The 24,507-nt window shown below is 45.8% G+C and overlaps 1 protein-coding gene across 2 annotated transcripts; it reads left to right on the top strand.

Moving 5' to 3' along the window:
• Positions 1-1,041: 1,041 nt before the first annotated feature.
• On the top strand, positions 1,042-23,590 carry Zbtb8b (zinc finger and BTB domain containing 8B). 2 transcript variants are annotated; one of them, XM_045150231.1, is made up of 4 exons: positions 1,042-1,076; positions 12,559-13,559; positions 19,684-19,862; positions 21,516-23,590. In XM_045150231.1, exons 2-4 carry the CDS (start codon positions 12,599-12,601, stop codon positions 21,828-21,830), a joined length of 1,455 nt encoding a protein of 484 aa, XP_045006166.1. In that variant the 5' UTR covers positions 1,042-1,076; positions 12,559-12,598; the 3' UTR covers positions 21,831-23,590. The 2 variants fall into 2 exon arrangements, with proteins under 2 accessions (XP_045006166.1, XP_004665321.1); XM_004665264.3 differs by lacking the exon at positions 1,042-1,076 and adding an exon at positions 1,337-1,557.
• The last annotated feature ends 917 nt before the right edge of the window (positions 23,591-24,507 follow it).

Below are 24,507 nucleotides of genomic sequence, written 5' to 3'. Positions count from 1 at the left end.
CTGTTAAGTTTGAACTGTCTCCATCACAATGCTTTTGCTCAAGTGCTATCCTGTAATAACTCAGAATGTGACCTTATTTGGAAATAGAATCATTGCAGATGCAATTAGTAAAGATGAAGTCATATTGATTTAAAGTAAACCCCTAAGCCAACATGACTAGTGTCTTTATAAAAAGGAGACATTTGGATGCTGAGCAAGAAAAATGTCCTGTGAACACAGAGGCAGGTATCTTCAAGCCAAGAACAGAGGCCTGGAACATTTCCTTGCTTCACAGCGCTCAGAAGGAACCAAGCCGGCTGAGACCAGATTTGTAGAATTGATAATAAATTTCTATTTACATCATCCACTCAGTGGCACGTAGTTAGGCGGCGTTAGTAAGCTCCTGAGGGATGTAACTTTGCTTGGCTTGTGCACAAGGGTCCCAGAACGCGCCTGTGCTGATATGTAACCCCTGTATTGCTGCCTTAACGGTTTGCCTAGCAAGTGTAAATATGAAACCCTAGGAAAGGAACAGTTATATCTTATCTTTTTGTAGCTACTGCCCAGTGAAGATGGGTTGCGGGTGTGCAATAAAAACCTGTTGCGTAAACCATTTCACTCATTTCCAGATTTCTGCAATGCAAGAGGATTATAGAACACAGCTCTTAAGTTCCAGGCTGCATTGCTATCCACGATATGCTTTCAGATCTCTGGACAAAGGGCCGAATACTTGGCAAGACTCTCAAATGAGACTCAAGAGACCAAACCAAGCTAGAGCTTTTTGCAAACGCCATCCTTACCCTTTTTCGGGCATCTTGGTACTTGTAGTTTTATCCACTGTATCTTTACCTAAAAAGTGAGCGTTGAGACCACAACTCCCATCACCCCGTGAGCCCTGGAACCTACAGAGCGCATCCTCCGGAGGGGGTGCCGGCGCCACTGACAAACCTGCCGGCCGCAGGGCCCGCCTCCCCGAGCGCAGGCTCCTCCACCATTGGGCAGCTGCCCCGCCTCTCAGCGGAGGGGCGCCAGGTGAATGAAAGGGGGCGTGCCGGTGCGCATAGCTCGCTGGCGGCTCGGCCGGAGCCCCGTGCAAGGTGAGAACAGAGGAGCGGGTCTTTGCTGAGGCTTTGCACCGAATGGAAGGTGGAGGGAGAAATTCGAGGGGGCCGGGGAGGCCAGAGCCGGGGGATGGGTAGCTGGCGGGGTTGCCTTTCGCTGTCAGCGTCCTTCGGACCGCCTGGCCCCGGCAGCCCCTGGGACCCCCGCCGCGCGAGCCCGCGGGCGCGGCGCAAGGTGCCCCTCCTCCTCCTCCTCCTGGATTTGGGTAGCCTACCCACTCCCCGCGTCGTGCACATGGGGGGTCTCGCGCCCGCACGTTCTGATGGTGAATAATGTCCCCAAGCGAGGACTTGGCCAGCCTGGGGCAGTGTCCGCGGGAGGCCACGGGAGGCCCAAGGCCGCAGGGTCCCATTCTTGGAGGACAGGGACTGTGACCACTAAGCTGGTTCCGGTGGCCTTCGCCTCGACTGACTCTGCACGAGATTGTTCCCGCTTGTCTTGAGAGCATTTTAGCTGGTGAGTGAATCCAAGATGCAATTGGCCAGACTTTCCACCTGTTCAAATGGAAACTCTTCTCCCCGCCGTTCCCCTCCTCTCCGTGTGCCCGAAGGAAGGAGTTCCCTCCCCTGTCTGTGAGGTCGCAGGATGCTTTAAAAAGGGTTTGGGGAGAACAGTAAACATAGTAGTTAAGGATGTCAAACTCTGTAATCAATTTAATTTAGATTCTAAATCCTGCTGTGGACGTGTAGTCTGCGTTTTTGAGCCTCAGTTTCCTCCTGTGTAAATTGAAAATACCTACTGTACTGGGTAGTGTGAGGCTAAGATGATGTGCTTGTAAAGAACTCTGCATAGGTGGCATAAAGAATAGTTCCCGTTAATTTTAATAATCGAGGAGCAGTTTTTTAAAATTTTTGTTCATTTATTTGCAAGTAGAAAGAGATAGAGAGAATGAGCACATCAGGGCCTCCAGCCTATGTAAGTGAACTCCAGATGCACAGGCCACTTTGTACATCTGGCTTTATGTGGATACTGGGGAATTGAATTCCAGTCATTAGGCTTTGCCTGGCAAACACCTTAACCACTGAGCCATCTCTTCACCCGTAAGAAGCAGTGTCTTAAAAACATTATTTATTTATTTGCAAGTGGAGAGAGAGAGGGAGACAGAGAGAATGGACACAGCCTGGGCCTCCTGCCACTGCAAACAAGCTCCAGATGCTTGCAACCCTTAGTGCATTTGGCTTTACCTGGGTACTAGTGAATTGAACCCAAGCCATTAAGTCTTGCAAATAAGTGCCCAAAAGACTGAACCATCTCTTCAACCTGGAGGAGCAGGTTTTATTATTCTCAGGTTGGTGAGGCTGGAGAAGGGTTATCAGAAAGAATAGGCTGAGCTGGGCACAGTGGCCCGATGTACAAGGTGACACATGTGTCTGGAGTTCAGTTGCAGTGGCTACAGGTCCTAGCACACTCATTCTGTTATCTGCCTCTTCCTCGCAAATAAATTTTATTTATTTATGAGAGAGAGAGAAAGAGAAGCATATAGAATGAGAAAGAGAGAATGGGTGTGCTAGAGCTTCTAGTCACTGCAAATGAACTCCAGATGCATGTATCATATTGTGCATCTGGCTTATGCGGGTGCTGGGGACTTGAACTTGGGTCCTTAGCCTTCAAAGACAAGTGTATTAACCACTAAGCCATCTTTCCGGCCCCCTAAAAATATGTTTTTGAAGTTTTTTTGTGTGTAAGAGAGAGAGAGAGAATTGGCGCACCAGGTCCCCTAGCCACTGCAGTTAAACTCCAGAAATATGTGCCCCTTTATGTGGCTGGCTTACTTGGGTTCTAGAGAATCAAACCTTAGGCTTTGCAGGCAGATGCCTTAACTGCTAAGCCATCTTTCCAGCCCCAGCTATTTTATTTCAAAAAGCAAAAGCAATAACGTATTTAATAACATATTCTAACTGGGCAGAAGCACTTTTCTATATTGTTTGTTTTTGTGTTGTGATGAGGTCTTAGTGTGTTGCCCAAGCTGGTCTGGAATACTTGTGTTCTGGTGATCCTTCCCTTTCTATGGATCTGGGATTGCAAGCATGCACCACCACCCCACCCAGGAAGGTTTAAAGTGAAAAGTGAAGGTTCTTTAACATATATATTCTTCATCCATTGTTTGTTACATATTTCTTGTATACATTTCCAAATTTTTTTTCAAGCTGGGTGAGATGGCTCAGCAGTTAAAAGTGCTTGCTTGCAAACCCTGATGGCCCAGGTTCAATTCCCCAGCCACACACGTAAACCTGGACACAGGAAATGGCACAAGAATCTCATGTTCCAAACGGCCTGGATGTCCATGACCTCACAGTACCTGACATTGCCTACACAAGACCATCATAATAGGAGGAAAAGATCATGACATCAACATAAAAGAGAGACTGATTGAGATGGGGAGGGGATATGATGGAGAATGGAGTTTCAAAGGGGAAAGTGGGGGAGGGAGAGTATTACCATGGATATTTTTTATAATCATGGAAGTTGTTGACAAAAAAAAAAATTGAAAAAAAAAAGATTGAGGAAAAACCACATACCTGAAGTAACCTAATAAATAAGCAATAAGCTCTCATTGAAAAAAAAAAAAAAAAAAAAAAAAAAAGAATCTCATGTTCCATTTGCAGCAAGAGACCCTGGTGTGCCCAAACATACAAGTAAATAAAAATAAAAAAGATAGCTGTTCCGATAGTCTTTTTTTGTGTGTGTGTGTGGGGGGGTGCTTTTTGAGGTAGGGTTTCTGCCTAGCCCATGCTGACCTGAAATTCACTCTGTAGTCTCAGGGTGAACTCACAGTGATCCTCCTACCTCTGCCTCCCAAGTGCTGGGATTAAGGGTGTACACCACCATGCCCAGCTCTGATAGACGTTTATGGTAGTTATTTCCCCCCCACTTTATTTATTTATGAGAAAGAGGCGGAAAGAGAAAGAGAGGGAAAGAAAGAGAGAGGAAAAAATTGGGCACCCATGGCCTCTAGTCCCTGCAAACAAACTCCAGACACATGTACCACCTGGTGTATCTGGCTTTACATGGGTATTAGGGAATCAAACCTGGGTCCTTCGTTTTTGCAGGCAAGTACTTTAACCACTGAGCCATCTCTGTAATGCTTGTGGTAGTTCTTATTATCAGGAATAAACATGAGATCCCCTTCTTTAGGCTTTCCTGGCTTTATTTAATTTTGTTTTTACCATGGCTCAACAGCTACAACTCCATTTAATTCTGATAACTTAAGCAGTACATGTTTTTACTTTGTTAATCATTTACCTTGTCTAAACATTGAAGTTATTTCTATATGTGTGATAATATAAAAATGTGCTATAGGGTTGGAGAGATGGCTTAGTGGTTAAGGCGTTTGCCTGAAAAGCCAGAGGACCTCAGTTTGGTTCCCCAGGGTCCACATAAGCCAGATGCAGAAGATGGCGTATGTATCTGGAGTCTGTTTGCAGTGGCTGGAGGCCCTGGCACACCCATTCTCTCCCTCTGTCTTTCTCTCTGTGTCTTTCCCTCCCCCATTCTTTCAAATAAATAAATAAAAACTTAAAAAAAAATTTAAATGTGGTATAGTCAGATACGGTAGTGCATCCCTCTAATCCCAGGACTGGAGAGGAGGAGGCAGGAAGATCTATGCAAGATCAAGACCAGCCAAGAGCTACAGAGGGAGACCCTACTGAAGGAGGATAGCAAAAAGCTAGCTTCTTTTAGGCAGCTTCAGTTAGAGATTGAGGCCCAGAGACAACCAGAAAATGCCACCCCTCCTGACATCTCCACCTGACACCAGAACAGAACTGGAAGAAATGGAATTTGAGGCCAGGCGTGGTGGCACACACCTTTAATCCCAGTACTTGGGTGGCAGAGATAGGAGGGTCGCCATGAGTTTGAGGCCATCCTGGGACTACATAGTGAATTCCAGGTTAGCTAGAGTGAAAATCTACTTTAAAAAAAAAAAAAAAAAAAAAGGAAAGAAAGGAAGAAAAATAAATGGAATCCCTGTCTGATCAAAACTGATCTACAGTGCCTCCATAGTCTAGCATGCCACCTAGACACATGGCACAGGTGGGCTCACTCTGGCACCTGCCCCCCAAATCTACAAATCAGTCTGGTCTTTCTCCTTCCCTATAAAGATTGCTGTTGTCTTCTTCTTTTTTTCTGAGTTAGGGTCTTATTCTAGCTCAGGCTGACCTGGAATTCACTATGTAATCTCAGGGTGGCCTCGAACTCACAACAATCCTCCTCCCTCTGCCTGCAATGCCTGGCGGCTGCTGTCTCCTTTCTGTCACTGGCTCTGCCTCCCTCTGTTGTACTTTTCTGGCTCGGCGCTGCCTCTGTGCTCTGCCACAGTGACACACGACTCTGACCTCCCCCTCTCCCAGGGTGGCAGGGCGGAGGGTATAAAACTGTTTCTTGGTCGGGGGGGAGCTCTTCTGTTTGCCTCTGTTTCTTTATAATTTGGCGTAGTTTCTAACTTTGATTACATGCATGATTTTCATTTGCTTTCCTAATCTTTTACCTTCAATGAGTTTGCAGCTTTAACCTCTCTTCTTAAAAGCAAGCCTAAGTTTCTTTTGAATCCCAATCTTCCTTAAATTAACCCACAATTTGTGATTTCCCTTAAATAAACTTAATAATTCATAATTTGTCCTTTTTGAGTCCGTCTTTATTAATTCTTTTTTTTTTTTTTTTTTTGGCTTTCCAAGATAGGGTCTCACTCTAGCCCAGGCTGACCTGAAATTCACTATGGAGTCTCAGGATGGCTTCGAACTCATGGCAATCCTCCTACCTCTGCCTTCCAAGGGCTGGGATTAAAGGTATTAATTCTTTATTAAAGGGAGGACAGGCTGGGTGCCTCCTGAGTGCTGGGATTAAAGGTGTGCACCATCATGCCCGCAGGTTCTCTAGTTTTTAAATGTATGACTTGTTAGTTTGTTTTTTGGTTTTGTTTTTCTTGTTTTTTTTTTAATAGTAAGGAGGCTTTAAAAAATTTTTTATTTATTTATTTGCAATCAGAGAAAGAGGAAGAGAATGGACATGCCAGGGCCACTAGCTACTGCAAACAAACTCCAGATACATGTGCCACCATGTGTTTCTGGCTTACGTGGGTCCTGGGGAATTGAACTAGGGTCCTTTGGCTTTGCAGGCAAAAACCTTAACCACTAAGCCATTTTTCCAGCCTTTGTCTTTGTTTTTCAAGGTAGGGTCTCACTGTAGGCCAGGCTGACCTGGAATTCACTATGTAGTCTCAGGGTATCCTTGAACTCATGGCGATCCTCCTACCTCTGCCTCCCAAGTGCTGAGATTAAAGGTGTGCGCCACCACACCTGACTTAAAAGTATATATGCACATGGTGGCCCCTGTGTCTGGAGTTCATTCGCAGTGGCTGGAAGCCTTGGCACACCCATTCTCTCTCCCTCAAATAAATAAAAATAAATATTTTAAAAATTATTTATTTATTTATTTATTTGAGAGAGAGAGAGAGGCAGGTAGAGAGAGAATGGGCATGACAGGGCATCCAGCCATTGCAAATGAACTCCAGACACATGTGCCAACTTGTGCATCTGGCTTACGTGGGTACTGGGGAATTGAACCTGGATCCTTAGTCTTTGCAGGCAAGTGCCTTAACTGCTAAGCCATCTCTTCAGCCTTAAAAAAGTATTTTTTTTTGAAAAATATAAATCCAGTCAGATGCACAAAGTGGTGCATGTATCTGGAGTTGGTTTGCAGTGGCAGGAACCCCTGTTGTGTTCATCATTTCTTTCTCTCTCATAAATCAAAATATTTTTTAAAAAAGAAGAAGCTAGCTGGGTGTGGTGGCACACACCTTTAATCCCAGCACTTGGGAGGCAGAGGTAGGAGGATCGCAGTGAGTTTGAGGCCACCCTAAGACTAGTGAATTCCAGGTCAGCCTGAGCTAGAGTGAAACCCTACCTCAGAAACAACCCCCCGCCAAAAAAAGAGGCCAGATCTGGTAGCACACACCTTTAATTCCAGCACTCTAGAGGCAGAGGTAGGAAGATTTCGAGGCCACTCTGTGACTACATGGTAAATTCCAGGTCAGCCTGGGCTAGAGAGAGACCCTACCTCTAAAAACCAAAAAAAAAAAAAAAAAAGAGGAAAATCTCTGTATATGTCTGTACAGGTGCAACCCCCCCCACCCCAAATATATTCAGCCTGCAGTTGGTTAAATACATGAATGCAGAGCCCACTGATAAAAAGAGTGCTAATTGGTTTTGGTTGTCAGAGCTTGTCTGAGTTAGTGGGTCAGTAGGTAAGGAAGTGGTTGGTGGTAACTTGTGGTCTGATCAGAGATGGAGGAAGGGCTTGGGGGAGAAGAGCAGCACCTCTGTCTTCTACTCTACCCGGACAATTTTAATTTTTTAAATTTATTTTGAGAGAGAGAGAGAGAAAGAATGGGTGTGCCTGGGCCTTCAGCCACTGCAAACTCCAGACACGTGCGCCCCCTTGTGTGCGTGTGTGACATTGCATGTATGTGTCACTGTGTCTGGCTTAAGTGGGACCAGCGGATTCAAATAGGAGTTCTTACGCTTCACAGGCAAGTCCCTTAACCTCTAAGCCATCTCTCCAGCCCCCAGGACAATTTTAAAATTGAATTTGTACTACTTGTACCTATTCAAAGTGTTCAGCCAGGTGCTGTGAGAGCTGCCACATTTCATAAGGCATGCTCATACCTTTAAAGGGCTTAGAGTCTGCCGACAGAGAGTACCCAGGACAGTAATAATGGACAAGAACTCACCTCGGTTAGTGGAGTTCAGTCACCTAGGACTTCCTCTCAGAAGCAAGCAGTGGAAAATTCAACCTAAAGCAAAAGGGACTTAATTGGCTCTGGCACAGTCCTGAGCTGGGGCTGAGCAGTGTCCCCAGGTTCAGCTGTCTTTGTTAGGCTGGTTGCCCTGGTGGCATAACAGTGATATCCCTCACATCCTGCAGGCTCACAGAGCAGAGCACTGTCTTAAAGAAAACCTAGCAAAAGTTCCATTGCTTTTCATTGGCTCTGACCAAGCCAGATAGCCATCTCTGATCAATCACTGATTGTCAGCAGGTACGATACATTGATTGTGATAGCACATATTATGTTGTACACTCTTGGAGCTTGGGGTGGATGGTGCAAGTTTTATGAAAAGCACATTGGTCATGAATAAGGGAAGGATATATTTACAAAAGCCATAAAGGGCACCAGAGCCATTAGAATTGGGGCACGTGGGGCTGGAGAGCGGCTCGGTGGTTAAAGGTGCTTGCTGGCAAAGCTTGACAGCCCAGGTTCGGTTCCACATGTAAAGCCAGATGCATTAAGTGGCACATGCATCTGGAGTTCATTTGCAGTGACAGGAGGCGCTGGCATGCCCATAGTCACTGTCTCTGTCTCTCTAAAATAAATAATAAAACTATATATATAAAGAATGGGGGCATGTATGTTAACTAGTCCTGGTATCCACCAAATGTCTCTTCAGTACAGGTACAACTTTTCACCCCATATATTTTCAGTCTGTAGTTGGTTGAATATGTAGATAGAGCACCCACTGGTGAAAGGTACATATTGAGGCTGGCTGTACTTGTCAGTCTCTAAGTCCAGACTGGGACACTGGAAACTAAAGTATACTTTGTAATTTTGACATTTCCTATAATTTGAATTCTGAAGAAGGTAGAAAGTAGCTCAAAAGAGCATTGACTCTGTAGGCTCAATTATGTCATTGCCTGTCTTCAGTTTCTTTATTGGAAGGGTCACTATTAGGATTTATAGGTGATTTATTTATTTATTTATATTTTGGTTTTTCAAGGTAGAGTCTCACTCTAGCCCAGGAATTCCTCAAGGTGGCTTCCAACTCATGGTGATCCTCCTACCTCTGCCTCCCAAGTGCTGGGATTAAGGGCGTGGCCACCACACCCAGCTTCTTTTTTATTTTATTATTTATTTATTTTGGTTTTTCAAGGTAGGGTCTCGCTCTAGTCCAGGCTGACCTGGAATTCATTAAGTAGTCTCAGAGTGGCCTTGAACTCACGGCACTCCTCCTACCTCTGCCTCCCAAGTGCTGGGATTAAAGGTGTGCGCCACCACACCTGGCTTCTTTTTTATTTATATTTATTTATTTGAGGTAGAGAGAGAGAGGAAAAGGGAGGGGGAGAGAGAGAGAGAGAGAGAGAGAGAGAGAGAGGATAGAGTGGGTACACTAGGACCTCTAGCCACTGCAAACTAACTCCAGATGCTTGTGTCCCCTTGTGAATCTGGCTGATGTGGGTCCTGGGGAATTGAACCTGGGTCCTTTGGCTTTACAGGCAAGTGTATTAACCACTAAGTCATCTTTCTAGTGTCCCCTCTTTTGTTTTTGGTTTTTTGAGGTAGGGTCTACTCTAGCTCAGGCTGACCTGGCCTTTACTAGCTAGTCTCGGGGTGGCCTTGAACTCACAGCGATTCTCCTACCTCTGCCTGCTGTGTGTGTGTGTGTGTGTGTGTGTGTGTGTGTGTGTGTGTGTGTGTATATATATATATATATATATATATATATATTTATTTATTTATTTATTTATTTATTTATTTGAGAGAGACAAAAAAGGCAGAAAGAGAGAGAGAGAGAGAGAGAGAAGGGGCACACAAGGGCCCCTATCTGTTGCAAATGAACTTCAGACCTATGCTCCACCTTGTGCATCTGGCTTACATGGGTACTGGGAAATTGAACCTGGGTCCTTTGGCTTTGCAGGCAGATGCCTTAACTGTAGTCTTATGGTGTCCTTGAACTCATAGTGATCCTCCTACCTCTCCCTGCCAAGTGCTAGGTTTAAAGGCATGTGCCACCACACCCAGCTCAAAATGTTTTTTATTTGTGTATTTGAGAGAGACCGAGAGAAAGAGGCAGGTAGAGAGTAACAGAGAACATTTTGGTTTTTGAGGTAGGGTATTGCTCTAGCCCAGGCTGACCTGGAATTGAGTCTGTTGTATATAGCCTCAAATTCATGACAGTCCTCCTATGCTGCCTCCTGAGTGCTGTGATTAAAGACGTGTGCTACCATGCCTAGTGACAATTTATTTTCAAGTTAGGGTCTCGCTTTAGTTCATGCTGACCTGGAATTCACTATGTAGTCTCAGGGTGGCCTTGAACTCATGGTAATCCTCCTATCTCTGCCTCCCAAGTGCTTGGGTTAAAGGCATGTGCCACCCATACCTGGCTGATAATTTTAAATTTTTAAATTTTTAATTTTTGAGAGAGTGAGCAAGAGAGAGACAGAGAGAGAGGAGAGAGAGAGAGAGAGAATTGGCGCCCCAGGGCCTCAGCCACTGCAATCAAACTCCAGACTTGCCTTACCTTTGTGCATCTGGCTATCGTGGGATCTGGAGAGTTGAACATGGGGCCTTAGACTTTGAAGGCAAGCACCTTAACCACTAAGCCATCTCTCCAGTCTGACAATTTTAATTTTTAAATGTTTATTTGTTTATTGTTGAGACTATCTCAAGTTGGCCTTGAACTCATGATCTTCCTGCCTTAGCCTCCTGAGTACTGGGATTACAGGTGTGTACCACTACCCCAGATCCTCTCAGGTTGTTATAAAAATTTGTAGAAAGAATCTGAACACCTAGTTCTGTATCCACATGCAGTTAGCTATAGTTACTCCAGTATACCCAGCTGGAGAATCTGGTTTTTTTTTTTGTTGTTACATACCTAACAGCCTATATCAGGAAGACCTTTGAACCAATGGCTTTAGGAGAATTTATATAAGAGAGAGAGAGAGACTGTGTGTGTGTGTATGGATGTGCACAAAGGTCAGAGAAGTTGTCTGCCCCGTACCTTCTCTTGCCACTGCAGACAAGTCTGGCTCGTGACCAGCTTTAACCATGGAAGGGGTTGCCAGCACGCATTGCCAGCAAGTGCCTTTAATCACTGAGTCATCTCCTGAGCCCCTTCCCTCATTTAAAAAAAAAAAAATGTGTGTGTGTGTGTGTGTGTGTGTGTGTGTGTGTGTGTAGGGGCTGGAGAGATGGCTTAGCAGTTAAAGTGTTTGCCTGCAAAGGCAAAGGACCTCTGTTCGATTCCCTAGGACCCACGGAAGCCAGATGCATAAGGGGGTGCATGCATCTGGAGTTTGTTTGCAGTGGCTGGAGGCCCTGACATACCCATTCTTTATATATATATGTGCTTTAGCTCTTTCCTTTTTTTTTTTTTTTTTTTTTTTTGAGGTAGGGTCTCACTCTGGCCCAGGCTGACCTGGAATTCACTATGTAGTATCAGGGTGGCCTTGAACTCATGGTGATCCTCCTACCTCTGCCTCCCAAGTCCTGGTATTAAAGGCGTGTCCTGCCATGCCCAGCTGTCACCTGTTTTTAATTCAGGAACTCAAGGTGTTTTTTATTTTTATTTATTTATTTATTTTTGAGATAGGGTCTCACTCTAGCCCAGGCTGACCTGGAATTCACTATGTAGTCTCAGGGTGGCCTTGAACTCATGCGACCCTCCTACCTCTGCCTCCCAACATCTGGGATAAAGGCATGCACCACCTTGCCCAATTCTCCCCTGTTTTTAATTCAGGAAATCAAGGTTTAAAAAAATTTTTTAAGCATTTTATTTATTATTTGCATGCAGAGAGAGATGGAGAGAAGAGAGAAGGAGGGAGGGAGGGAGAGAGAGAGAATGGGTGTGCCAGGGCCATTATAAATGAACTCCAGATGAATGTACCACTTTGTGTATCTGGCTTTAAGTGGGTACTTGGGGAATTGAACCTGGATCATTAGGCTTTGCAAGCAAGAGCCTTAACCACTGAGAACTCTCTCCAGCCCTCCCCTGTTTTTATTTATTTATTTATTTTAGTTTTCCAAGGTAGGAAACTCTAACTCTAGCTGAGGCTGACTTGGAATTCATTCTGTAGTCTCAGCATGGCTTCTAACTTACAGCAATCAATCCTCCTACCTCTGCCTCCCCAGTGCGCCACCATGCCTGGCTCCCCTGTTGTTTTTTATTAATTTTTAGTAGCATTTTCCATGATTATAAAAAAAAATCCCATGGTAATTCCCTCCCTCTCCCCCCCCACACTTTCCCCTTTGGTTAATTTTAATTTAATTTTATTTTATTTGAGAGCAACAGACACAGAGAGAAAGATGGGGTGGGGGGGATAGTTGGGAATCAGCATGCGGGGCTTCCAGCCCCTGCAAACGAACTCCAGACGCGTGCGCCCCCTTGTGCATCTGGCTAACGTGGGTCCTGGGGAACGAGCCTCGAACTGGGGTCCTTAGGCTTCACAGGCAAGCGCTTAACCGCTAAGCCATCTCTCCAGCCCTCCCCTGTTTTTAAATGAACATGTTAAACCAGATGTGGTGGCCCAGGCCTATAATCCTAGCACTTGGGAGGTAGGGGCAGAACAATTAGGTGTTCAAGACCAGTCTCAGCTACTTGAGACCTTGTCTAAAACAAATACGCAAACAAGAACAGTTTATTTGTAAGATTGGGATTTATGAATTAACTTAAATAAAAATTATGGCAGGGATACAGGCCCCTCCAGAGCAGCGGCGGCTGGTGGAGAAATGGAGGTGCATTCCTACTGTGACAAGCTCCTGGGGGAGTTGAATGAGCAGCGGAAGAGAGACTTTTTCTGTGACTGTAGCATCATAGTGGAAGGGCGCATCTTCAAGGCCCACAGGAACATTTTGTTTGCAAACAGCGGTTACTTCCGCGCCCTGCTCATTCACTACATCCAGGACAGCGGGCGGCACAGCACCGCCTCCTTGGACATCGTCACCTCCGACGCCTTTTCTACCATCTTAGATTTCCTGTACTCCGGGAAGTTGGATTTGTGTGGCGAGAACGTGATTGAAGTTATGTCAGCTGCCAGCTACCTGCAGATGAATGACGTGGTGAACTTCTGCAAGACATACATCAGGTCGTCCCTTGACATTTGCCGAAAGATGGAGAAGGAAGCCGCCGCTGCCGCCGCAGCAGCGGTGGCCGCCGCCCATCACGTGGACAGTGGAAGCCCGAGTTCGGGCCAGGAGGGGCCCCCCTGTGGTACCAAGAGCTTTGTCTCCTCTCCAGTGGAGGGAGAAGGGAGCGTAGACTGCACAAGAGCATCCCCTTGCCATGACTGCAGAGACTGCCACCCTTTGGAGCTGGTGGTGAAAGACGGCCAGGGCTCTGGCTCCTCTGATGGTGATCTCTCTGCTCTGCCCAGACGGATAGAGCCAAAGGTGGAGTTTGATGCCACAAGACCGGAGGTGGAGGTTGGTGGGCAGCTGCAGCAGTATGCTTCCCCCCTGGGTCTGACTCACGCGGAGGAGGGTCTGCCCAGTAGCCAGACCATGGACTTGGCGTACAGTAACTACCATGTGAAGCAGTTCCTGGAGGCTCTCCTACGCAATGGCGCAGTACAGAACAAAGATGACACTGACCATCACTTTTCTCGAAGTCTGGAGGGACGACCGGAAGGGGCAGGAGTGGCCATGAGTTCTGTGATGGATGTTCAGAGTGACTGGTATGGAGAGGACGCAGGTGAGCTCTGATCACAGCTGTCATCTCTTCTGGCATTTAGATACCATCTGTGTTGTCTTAGGTTTCCTGTCATCATGATCATCTTCTGCCACTATCACCACCACCACCACCTCCTTCATTGCTGTCTCGACCACCAGTACCAATTGGTATTGAGCACCTGTTGTATGTAGGGTGTTTGTTTCTTTGTGTATCGTTGTTTTGCCTGGACAAGTATGGTCCTTTGGGGGTCTGTGAGGGGCTGGTTCCAGGACTCCCTTTGGAAAACAAAATCTGTAGGTGCTCAAGACCCTTGCATAAAATGGTTAGTATTTGCATGTAACCTCCTGTATACTTTTGGTCATCTTTCTATTACTTACAGTACCTGATACCATGTAAAGCTATGTGAGTGCTGTTAATTTTTTCTTTAATATTTTTTATTTTTATTTATTTGAGAGAAAGAGAAAAAGAAAGAGGCAGAGAGAGGAAGAGAGCAAATGGGCACGCCAGGGCATCCAGCCACTGCAAATGAACTCCAGACACATGTGCCACCTTGTCCATCTGGCTTATATGGGGTCCTGGGGAATTGAACCTGGGTCCTTTGGCTTCGCAGACAAGAGCTTTAGCTACTAAGCCATCTCTCCAGCCCTAATATTTAGGGAATAAGGACAAAGAAAAAAACCTGGGGCTGGAGAGGTGGCTTAGTGGTTAAGGCATTTGCCTGTAAAGCCAAAGGATCCAGGTTTGATTCCCCAGGACCCATGCAAACCAGATGCACAAGGTGGTGCATGCATCTGAAGTTCATTTGCAGTAGCCTGGAGGCCCTGGTGCTCCCATTCTCTCTCTCAATTAAATAACAAATTATTAAAAATATATCTTTTAGCTGGGCATGGTGGTGCATGTCTTTAATTCCAGCACTCAGGAGGCAGAGGTAGGAGGATTGCCATGAATTCAAGGCCACCCTGAAACTAGCTAGTGAAGTCTAGGTCAGCCTGAGCTAGAGTGAGACCTTACTTCAAAAAAAAAAAGGGGGGGGGACAAATTAAATGAAAGGAAACAAGGAGGTAAAGTTGTAAGAGGGCCATTTAGTAAGGGCAGATGATGTACTTGCCTGGAAAGTACATGGTCCTAATGTTTTTTTTTTTTTTTGGTTTTTCCAGATAGAGTCTGGCTGTAACCCAGGCTGGCCTGGAATTCACTCTTACCTCCACTATCTGAGTTTTGGGATTAAAGGTGTGTACCACTATACCCAGCTGGTCCTAGAGTTGTGTTTTTAATTTTTTCTTTTCTTCTTTTTTTTAAAATTTCTAAGCAGAGGGAGGCAGAGAGAGAATGGGCACTCCAAGTCCGCTAGCCACTGCAGATGAACTCCAGATGCATATGCTACTTCATGCTTCTGGTTTTACATATGTACTTGGGAATCAAACTTAGGTTGGTAGATTTTGTAGGCAAGTGCCTTAACCACTGAGCTATCTCTGCAGCCCAGTTCCTAGGACTTTTTAAAAAATATTTATTTATCTATTTTATTTATTTTTGTTTATTTAAGAGCGAGAGAGAGAGAGAGAGGAAGAGGCAGATAGAGAGAATGGTCATGTTAGGGCCTATAGCCATTGCAAACAAATTCTGGGTCCTTTGGCTTTGTAGGCAAGTGCCTTAACTGCTAAGCCATCTCTCCAGCCTTAAAAAGAAAAAAAACATTTTTATTGGAGCCGGGCATGGTGGCTCATGCCTTTAATCCTAGCTCTCGGGAGGCCAAGGTAGTTGGATGGCCATGATTTCAAGGCCACCCTGAGATTACAAAGTGAATTCCACATCAGCCTGGGTTAGAATGAGATCTTACCTTGGAAAACAAAAAACAAACAAACAAAAAATACACACACACACACATATTATTGGACTGGAGAGGTGGCTCAGAGGTTAAAGGCACATGTTTGCAAAGCCTGATGTCCCAGGTGTGATTCCCCAGTGCCCGTGTAAAGCCAGATGTACAAGGTGGCACATGCATCTAGAGTTCACTTGTAGTGGCAAGAGGCCCTGGTGTGTTCATGTGTTCTCTCTCTCTTTCTCTTTCCAACCCTTTTATCTCTCTCTTTCTCTCTATGCTTGCAAATAAATAAAAATGTAATGTTCTCAATAAATAAATAAAAATAAAATTTAAAAATGGGACTAGAAGGCTGGAGAGATGGCTTAGCAGTTAAGGCACTTGCCTAAAAAGTCCAGGGACACAGGTTTGATTCCCCAGGACCCATAAAATGGTACATGTGTTTGGAGTTCATTTGCAGTGGCTGGATTCCCTGGCATACCCGTTCTCTCTCTCTTTCTCTCTCAAATAAAAATAACTGCCAAGTGTGGTGGTGCATGCTTTTAATCCCAGCACTCGGGAGGCAGAGGTAGGAGGATCACAGTGAATTCGAGGCCACCCTGAGAATACAGAGTGGATTCCAGGTCAACCTGGGCTAGAGTGAGACCCTGCCTCGAAAAACCAAACAAAATAAAATAAAATAATAAAAATATTTTTAAAAAAGTGGAGCTGGAGAAATGGCTTAGCTATTAAGGCATTTGCCTGCAAAGTCTAAGGACCCAGGTTTGATTCCCTAGAACCCACATAAGCCAGATGCACATAATGGTGCATGCATTTGGAGTTTGTTTGCAGTGGCTGGAGGCTCTGGCATGTACATTATATCTTTCTCTCAATAACTAAATTTTAAAGATCGTTTTTTGTTTTATTTTTATGTATTTACTTGAGAGTGACAGAGAGAGAAAGAGGCAGATAGAGAGAGTATGGGTGCGCCAGGCCTCCAGCCACTGCAAACAAACTCTAGATACAAGTGCCACCTTGTGCATTTGGCTTATGTGGGTCCTGAGAATCGAGCCTCAAACCGGGGTCCTTAGGCTTCATGGGCAAGCACTTAACCGCTAAGCCATCTCTCCAGCCCTAAATATTTTTTTGTCATTTGAGAGAGAGAGGGAGAATATGCCAGAGCATATCTTTCCATTGCAAATGAACTCTAGACAGATATTCTACTTTGTGCATCTGGCTTTTCTTGGGTACTTGGGAATTGAACCCAGGCTGGCTGGCTTTGCAAGCAAGCACCTTTAACCGCAGAGCCATTTTCCCCGTTCAAGCCCTAGATTTGATCTCAGTGCTGCAGACTGTAACTGCACATTTCGCATTCACGAGACCCTCCTAGTGCTCCTTAGCTTAGCAGAGGAAAGGTGGAGACCAGAGGGATATAGCCAACTTCCTGCTAATGTAGAACTGGTTAGCAAGCAGCCCTGTTGGAAACCAGGAATGGAGAGATGGCTTCGTGGTTAAGAAACTTGCCTAAAAAGCCAACGGACTCAGGTTCGAGTGCCCAGGATCCATGTAAGCCAGATGTACAAGGTGGCACATGCATTTGGAGTTTGATTGCAATGGCTAGAGGCCCTGGCACACCCAATCTCTCTCTATCTACCTCCTTTAAAAAAATCTCTCTCTCTCTCTCTCTCAAATAAATAAATAAGATAAAATATTTAATAAGCTGGAAACCAGGGCTGGCTTTATTTCACTCAGAGGAGCTCTGAAGACAGCATTAATGGCTAGATTTTAGTGCAACAGTTTTGTCTTTCAGTCCCTGTGCCTGTAATGTTAGTAAGTGTTATGACAGTCATCTAGTTCTATCTTGCTTTAATTCAAGCTGAGTCATTTGCTATGCCAAGGTCTAAGTTCTATGCACTGGTAGGGGACAAAGGAGTCCACGATTCAACTTGAGACCCAAGGCCTCCAGTTGCCCTTCATGGCCTTCACTTGCAGGTAATCTTGGCCTCCCTCTTAAGGGAGTGGTTAGGATGGTTCTCACCCCCCAGACATATTCTTCCTCCACGGCGAGGGTACAGTGGGATTTCACCACACCACCGTGTCTTTCATGTATCTCATAAACAGCAGTTGTTCATGTTTTAAAGCCCTTCAGAGGCTGAAAAGCACAGCATTTGACATTTTTTTCAATTTTTTTTTCCATAGGAAGTCTGGTTTGACACAACTCTTGCCACATTTGCTTTTGAGCTTCTTGGACAGACCTCATTATCTGCTTTCCCTTACACCTTCCCTCTGCCAGCCTTAAGCAGTGGCACGCCGGCACTTCCATTTTATTTGCTTTTCCTGCCAAATCAGAGGCTAAACATGGAGGATGTCTCCCACATGTCTATTTTCAGTAATTATTCCTGCCTTATGTGGACAAGTTCCCTCTGGGTAAACTGCTTAGCTTCAGTTTCCTATCCTATCACCCATAGCCAGGGGCTGTGCTTTGGGTGCTAATTTCCTTCTATGAGGTGGGTACTGTAGTCACATGTTTTATACATTGTGAAAGTAAGTCACAGAGAAAGTGGTATATATTTATATTTCCCCAGCAGGCAGGTGACAGAAGCAGGACTTGAACCCAGGTGTCTGGGTTTGGAAAGTTTGAGTCACTATTGCCTCATAAATGACTTGATGACAGAAGTCTAAATCCTGGGCTGGAAAGGTGGCTTAGCAGTTAAGGCACTTGCCTGCGAAGTCCAAGGACCCAGGTTGATTCCCCAGTACCCACAAAAGCCAGATGCGGGCTGGAGAGATGGCTTAGCAGTTAAGCGCTTGCCTGTGAAGCCTAAGGACCCCGGTTCGAGGCTCGGTTCCCCAGGTCCCACGTTAGCCAGATGCACAAGGGGGCACACGTGTCTGGAGTTCGTTTGCAGAGGCTGGAAGCCCTGGCGCGCCCATTCTCTCTCTCCCTCTATCTGTCTTTCTCTCTGTGTCTGCCGCTCTCAAATAAAAAAAAAAAGCCAGATGCACAAGGTGGCAAATGGGTAGTCATTTGCAGTGGCTAGAGAACCTGGCATGCTCCCTCTCTCTTTCCCTTTCTCACTCTCTCAAATAAATAAAATGTTTTATTATTTAATTTTTTTTATTTAATTTTTATTTGAGAGAGAGTGAGAAAGAGAATTGTCACACCAGGACCTCAGCCATTGCAATTGAACTCCAGATGTTTACACCACCTAATGGGCACATGTGACGTGCATCTGGCTTACGTGGGATCTGGAGAGTCGAACATGGGTCCTTAGGCTTCACAGGCAAGCATCTTAAACACTAAGCCATCTCTCCAGTCCAAATACATACATACACACATATATTTTAAAGTTTAAATCCTGGGCTGGAGAGATGGCTTAGCGGTTAAACGCTTGCCTATGAAGCCTAAGGACACTGGTTCAAGGCTCAACTCCCCAGGACACACGTTAGCCAGATGCACAAGGGGGTACATGCGTCTGGAGTTCGTTTGCAGTGGCTGGAGGCCCTGGTGTGCCCATTCTCTCTCTCTCTCTCTCTCTCTCTCTCTGCTTCTTTCTCTCTCTCAGTCACTCTCAAATAAATAAATAAAAATGAACAAAAAGCCCAGTGTGGTGGTGCATGACTTTAATCCCAGCACTGGGGAGGTAGAGGTAGGAGGATCACCATGAGTTCGAGGCCACCCTGAGACTACATAGTGAATTCCAGGTCAGCCTGGGCCAGAGTGAGACCCTACCTCGAAAAAAAAAAAATTAACAAAAAATTTTTTAAAAGTCTAAATCCTGAAGGGTACAGGTAGAGAACAAATCTCAGAACATTGCAGTAAAGTATAACTCAGAACTTGAGGGAAATAATTTCCGTACCTAAGGGTGGTAGGTGGCTGAGGTAGAAGGAGCATCACCAGTTTGAAGCCAGCCTGGATGAGTTCCAGGTCAGCCCTGACTAGAGTGAAACCCTACCCCCCAAAATAAATAACTATCTGAGTGTAAAAAATCATGTTGTTCCAGGCATGGTGGTGCACGCCTTTAATCCCAGCAACTCAGGAGGCAGAGGTAGGTGGATCACCATGAGTTCAAGGCCACCCTGAAACTACATAGTGAATTCCAGGTCAGCCTGGGCTAGAGCGAAACCCTACCTTCAAACAAACAAACAAACAAACAAACAAACAAAAAATCATGATGTCAACTTAATAGTTGTATGAACAAAGTAGGGGGAAAAATTAAACAAGATTTAAGTGACTTCTTGGGTAGTTGATTTCAGATATAATTAACATGGATTCCAAATCATTCAAGGTGGCCACAGTTGTTGCTGCTTGCAGTACAACTAAATCAAATCTCTTGGATTCCTCAGGTGATGTGCTGGTGGTCCCCATTAAGCTCCACAAGTGTCCTTTCTGCCCTTACACTGCCAAGCAGAAGGGCATCCTCAAGCGACACATCCGCTCACACACGGGGGAGCGGCCTTACCCCTGTGAGACCTGTGGCAAGAGATTCACAAGACAGGAGCACCTGCGGAGCCATGCCCTGAGTGTAAGTGCCCCCGCTGCCCCTGCTCTCACTGCAAGGACTGTTCCTGATGGTGCCAGGTATAAGAATAACTCCAGGGTCTGATGTGGTGGCAAAAGCCTTTAATCCCAGAATGTGGGAGTCGGAGGTAGGAGGATCACCGTGAGTTTGAGGCCACCCTGAGACTACATAGTGAATTCCGGGTCAGCCTGGGCTAAAGTGAGACCCTGCCTTAAAAAACAAAAATAAAAATGAGCAAACAGAAAAAAAGAAGAAAGCTTAGATTCTGCTCAGGGCTGATTGTCATGAGGCAGACATCGGCAGGGCTGGGCCAGATTGTGAGTCCCACTGGGGTGACGCCAAAACTTCGTCCTCGGTTCCAGTGGTACTGATGTTAGAACCACCTGAGGGCAGCAGACAAAGAGGACTTCAGCCCCAGGAGACCTCTGCTCTCCTCACTACCCCTCCTACCCCATCTCCATGTGACTGGTGAGTCCCACCAGCTATAGAGCATTTCAGCCATTTAGAGACGTGGCTTCATGATCATCTTTGACCAAAGTGAGTTTTGGAAAATCCAACATAAGATAATTTGACCGGGGGCTGGGGAGATGGCTTAGTGGTTAAAGGTACTTGTTTGCAAAGCCTTACAGCCTAGGTTCAATTCCATAGTATCCAAGGTAGAGTCTCACTCAGGCCCAGGCTGGCCTGGAATTAACTATAGTGTCAGGGTGGCCTTGAACTCATGGCAATCCTCCTACCTATGCCTCCCAAGTGCTGGGATTAAAGGCATGTACCACCATGCCCACCATTACTGATGATATTTGAGAAGCACAGCAGGGCTGGGCAGATGGCTCAGTGGTTAAAGGCTCTTGCTTGCAAAGCTGGACAGTCTGGGTTCAATTGCCAAGCTGCCCATGTCAGCCGGTACCCAGATAAGCTGGTAGTGCACGTCTTTAATTTTGTCACTCAGGAGGCAGAGGTAGGATTGCTGTGAGGTCAAGGCCAGCCTGGGATTTCGGAATGATTTCCAGATCATCCTAGGCTAGAGGGAGACACTACACGGGGCGTGGGGTGGGCGGGAGTGGTGTAAGCATTTGGCATATATTTGTAGTAGGAAGAGACGCTGGCACACCCACCCACTTACACACATACACACAAGTGAAAGTAGAGCAATTGCGGTGGTAAGAGAAGCACAGCAAAGGAAGAAGCATAGGCGGGACTGTATAGCTGGGGGGATGTACCCTGACCCAGACTGTCATTCTCTCCCTTTCTCCATAAATAAGTAACCAAAAATAGTTTCTATTCAGAGGAGCTCTGCCCTTGGCAGGAAAGACATTAGAAAGATAGATAGATAGATAGGTAGATAGATAGATAGATAGATAGATAGATAGATAGATAGATAGATAGATAGATGGGATATAGATAGATAAGGCATTAGATAGAGAGAGGGATGATATATGATAGATAGATGAGAGAGGGGGAGGGGCAGGTTCTACCCATGTCCAGTGGATTTGGGGTGGAGGATCTTGGTGAGACTGAGACCGTGGCAGAGCAGGCAAGGGGGAGAGGGTGGGAAATTCAGCTGGAGGGTGAGTCCGTGGACAGATCACATGAGGCGTGTCGGCACAGCCTTCACTCCTCTTCCAGGACGTTCACTGTGTCTGCTTATGATGACAGGTGCACAGATCCAACCGTCCGATTATCTGCAAGGGCTGCCGGAGAACCTTCACAAGCCACCTGTCTCAGGGGCTGCGGCGCTTCGGGCTCTGTGACAGCTGCACCTGTGTGACGGACTCTCGCGATGACGATGACGACCTGATGCCCATCAACCTTAGCCTGGTGGAGGCCTCGTCCGAAAGTCACGAGAAGAGTGACACAGATGACTGGCCAATCTACGTGGAGTCCGGCGAGGAGAACGACCCCACTACGGAGGATTCCAACGACAAGCCACAAACTCGGCCCAACTTTCCAGACCGAGAGGCCCTCACGTAGCAGTGAATGAGTGAGGGAGGTGGTTTACAGTGTGTTATTGCTTGTTCTATGGCGAAAGCCACCATGTGTTTGATTTTGTGGAACCCTAAGAGGAACATTTTTTCTATTGTTATACTTGCATTTTTGTTAGTTTACTTGGTGGATGTTCAATGTTGTGACTCACAAAGCTGATAACTTTTTTTGTGTGGTACCTGAGCCCTTGCATTCTGAGGGCTGTGCTGGCCTCTCCTTGATTCTGAGTGATTCAAGGTTGTCCCCAAGGCTTCCTGATTTTCTTGCTTACATCCAGACTAGGGGTAGGAAGAAGATAAGAAAGTCTCCATGCTTGTTTTCACACAGTCTCAGTCCTCAGCAGTCTTTTGTCATTGTCTTTCTCTGAAAAGGTGGGCAAGAATATGTAAAGTCTGGGGTCAGTCTTTCCTGTGCCAGGCTCTCCTAATGAATTACATATTTCAGTTTCCCAGTATAGTGTTAAAAGGAAAGGAAAGCTTCATTGATAGAAAGCAGGCAGGTGCTGAGAAAATGGGTCAGCAGTTAAAGGCACTTGCTTGCAAAGCCTGCCAGCCTAGATTCAATTCCCAGGGCCCAGAAGAGTGGTGCAAGCATTGGGCATTGGTTTGTAGCAATGAGAGGCCCTGACACACCTGTACATATATGCATATGCATATGCACCCACGTGGAAAGAAAGAAAGGAAGAGATCTAGCAAGTGAACAAGCAGGGCTCTTTTGGGCCACATGGTCATAAGAGGTGCTCTAAATCAGAGACTGCACTTGTAAAAGGCTGGAGCGTTTATGTAGACAACCACAGAGATGTGCCGGGAAGCTCATTGCAGGCCCCTCCCTTGCCCAGTTGAGCTAAATCTTACATAAACCCCCAAAACAGAGCCGTGAAAAAGACGGTTTCTCTGTCTGTTTTGGTATTTGACAGTTTCACACACACAGATACACTGTTGTAAGATCATAAAGCAAGCTTTTTTGGACAAAACTCAAAATGCTGTCTGCTTTATCCAACCATTTTCAAAAAGTGTTTCAGTGCCCTCATGATGTGCTTTTACTTAGTTACAATTATTATGTCTAGAACTTTTTTTAATTGAATTTCTTTTCATGTCATTGTCCACTCTAGCCCAAACTGAACTTGAACTCACTCTGTAGCCCCAGGCTGACCTCAAACTCATGGCAGTTCTACCTCAGCATCCCAAATTCTGGGATTAAAGGTGTATGCCATGTTCAGCTCTATGGAGGGGCAACACAAAACCATCCAAACATGTTATATTCCTAAATTGTTTAGCTTTTAGAAGACCCTCTTGTAGGAAGGAGAGGTTAGCTGAACAGGGTTTGCTTCTTTGAGACTGGGTTTCATGTATACTAGGCTGGCCTCACACTTGCTGTGAACCTGATTAGGACGGCCTTGGCCTCTGATTCTCCTGCCTCTTAGCTTCCCAGTGCTGGGATTATAGGTGAGGGTCACCCAGCTTAGAACAGGTTTGAAAGCCAGCCTCTTTTTCCACTTACTGTGGTCATACAATCGTTCTAACAAAGCAGGCTGGAGTTCACTGAAGAGTAACATGGTAGGCAGTCTAGAGGTGATGGATGCACTTAACAGCACTTTCATAGACTTTCCTAAGTTAAGTATCCAAAATGGATATTAAGAGAAATTTCTCTCCCCCCCCCCATTAACTTCTGTACAGTTTGCTTCCAAAGGCTGTAAAGTCACTTGTCTTTCTGCCTCTTGAACATTAACAACAGCAAGAAAATCAAATTGACTTGTAGGCTTCGATGCAGGCATTAAAGAGTTAGAAACCAGGCCGGGGAGGTGGGTGAGTGGGTAAAAGTGCTTGCTGAGAGCTGGAGAGATGGCTTAGCAGTGAAGGCGCTTGCCTGCAAAGCCTAAGAACCCACGTTTGATTCCCTAGAGCCCACATAAGCCAGATGCACATGGTAGCGCATGCATCTGGAGTTCATTTGCAGTGGCTTAGAGGCCCTGGTGTGTCCATTGTCTCTCTCTCTCTCTCTCTCTCTCTAAGCAAATAAATAAGCAGAAGCGCTTGCTGAGCAAGTGTGAGGACCTAATGCTGGACGTGGTGGCACAATCTTCTGTAATCCCAGCATGCCTACTCTGAGATGAGAGGCAGAGACACGAGAACCCCCTGAGGCTTGTGTAGTTGGGAACAAGAGACCCTGCCTCAGACAAGGTGGAAGAGGAGGACCAACACCTATGGTTACCCTCTATCTGCACCGCAAGTTATGGCATGCACACATCCACCTCTCTCACACACCCAAAGTTAATAACCTTTTAAAATATTCTTTTGGAGGGGCTGGAGAGATGGCTTAGCAGTTAAGACACACGCCTATGAAGCCTAAGGATGCAGGTTTGATTCTCCAGGTCCCATGTAAGCCAGATGCACATGGTGGTACATGCCTCTGGAGTTTGTTTGCAGGGGCTGGGGGCCTTGGCGCATGCCCATTCTCTCTCCCTCTCTATCTAATAAATAAATTAATTAATTTTAAATATATATGTATATTTTTTGGTACTGGGTGTGGTGGCACACTCCTTTAATTCCAGCACTTGGGAAGCAGACGTAGGATCACTATGAGTTCAAGGTCACCCTGAGACTACATAGTGAATTACAGGTCAGCCTGAACTAGAGTGAGACCCTACTTTGAAAAACCAAAAAAT

The sequence above is a fragment of the Jaculus jaculus genome, chromosome 5 (assembly GCF_020740685.1).
Source record: "Jaculus jaculus isolate mJacJac1 chromosome 5, mJacJac1.mat.Y.cur, whole genome shotgun sequence".
NCBI lineage: Eukaryota > Metazoa > Chordata > Mammalia > Rodentia > Dipodidae > Jaculus > Jaculus jaculus.
The sequence above is the reverse complement of the archived record's forward strand: the minus strand, read 5'-3'. Positions and strand labels throughout refer to the sequence as shown.

Bases quoted from the DNA above. Each gene is read 5' to 3' on its own strand.
- Zbtb8b (XM_045150231.1), top strand. From the start codon at position 12,599: ATGGAGGTGCATTCCTACTGTGACAAGCTCCTGGGGGAGTTGAATGAG. The intron at 13,560-19,683 runs GTGAGCTCTGAT...TGGATTCCTCAG, and splicing joins CTGGTATGGAGAGGACGCAG to GTGATGTGCTGGTGGTCCCC. The intron at 19,863-21,515 runs GTAAGTGCCCCC...TTATGATGACAG, and splicing joins TGCGGAGCCATGCCCTGAGT to GTGCACAGATCCAACCGTCC.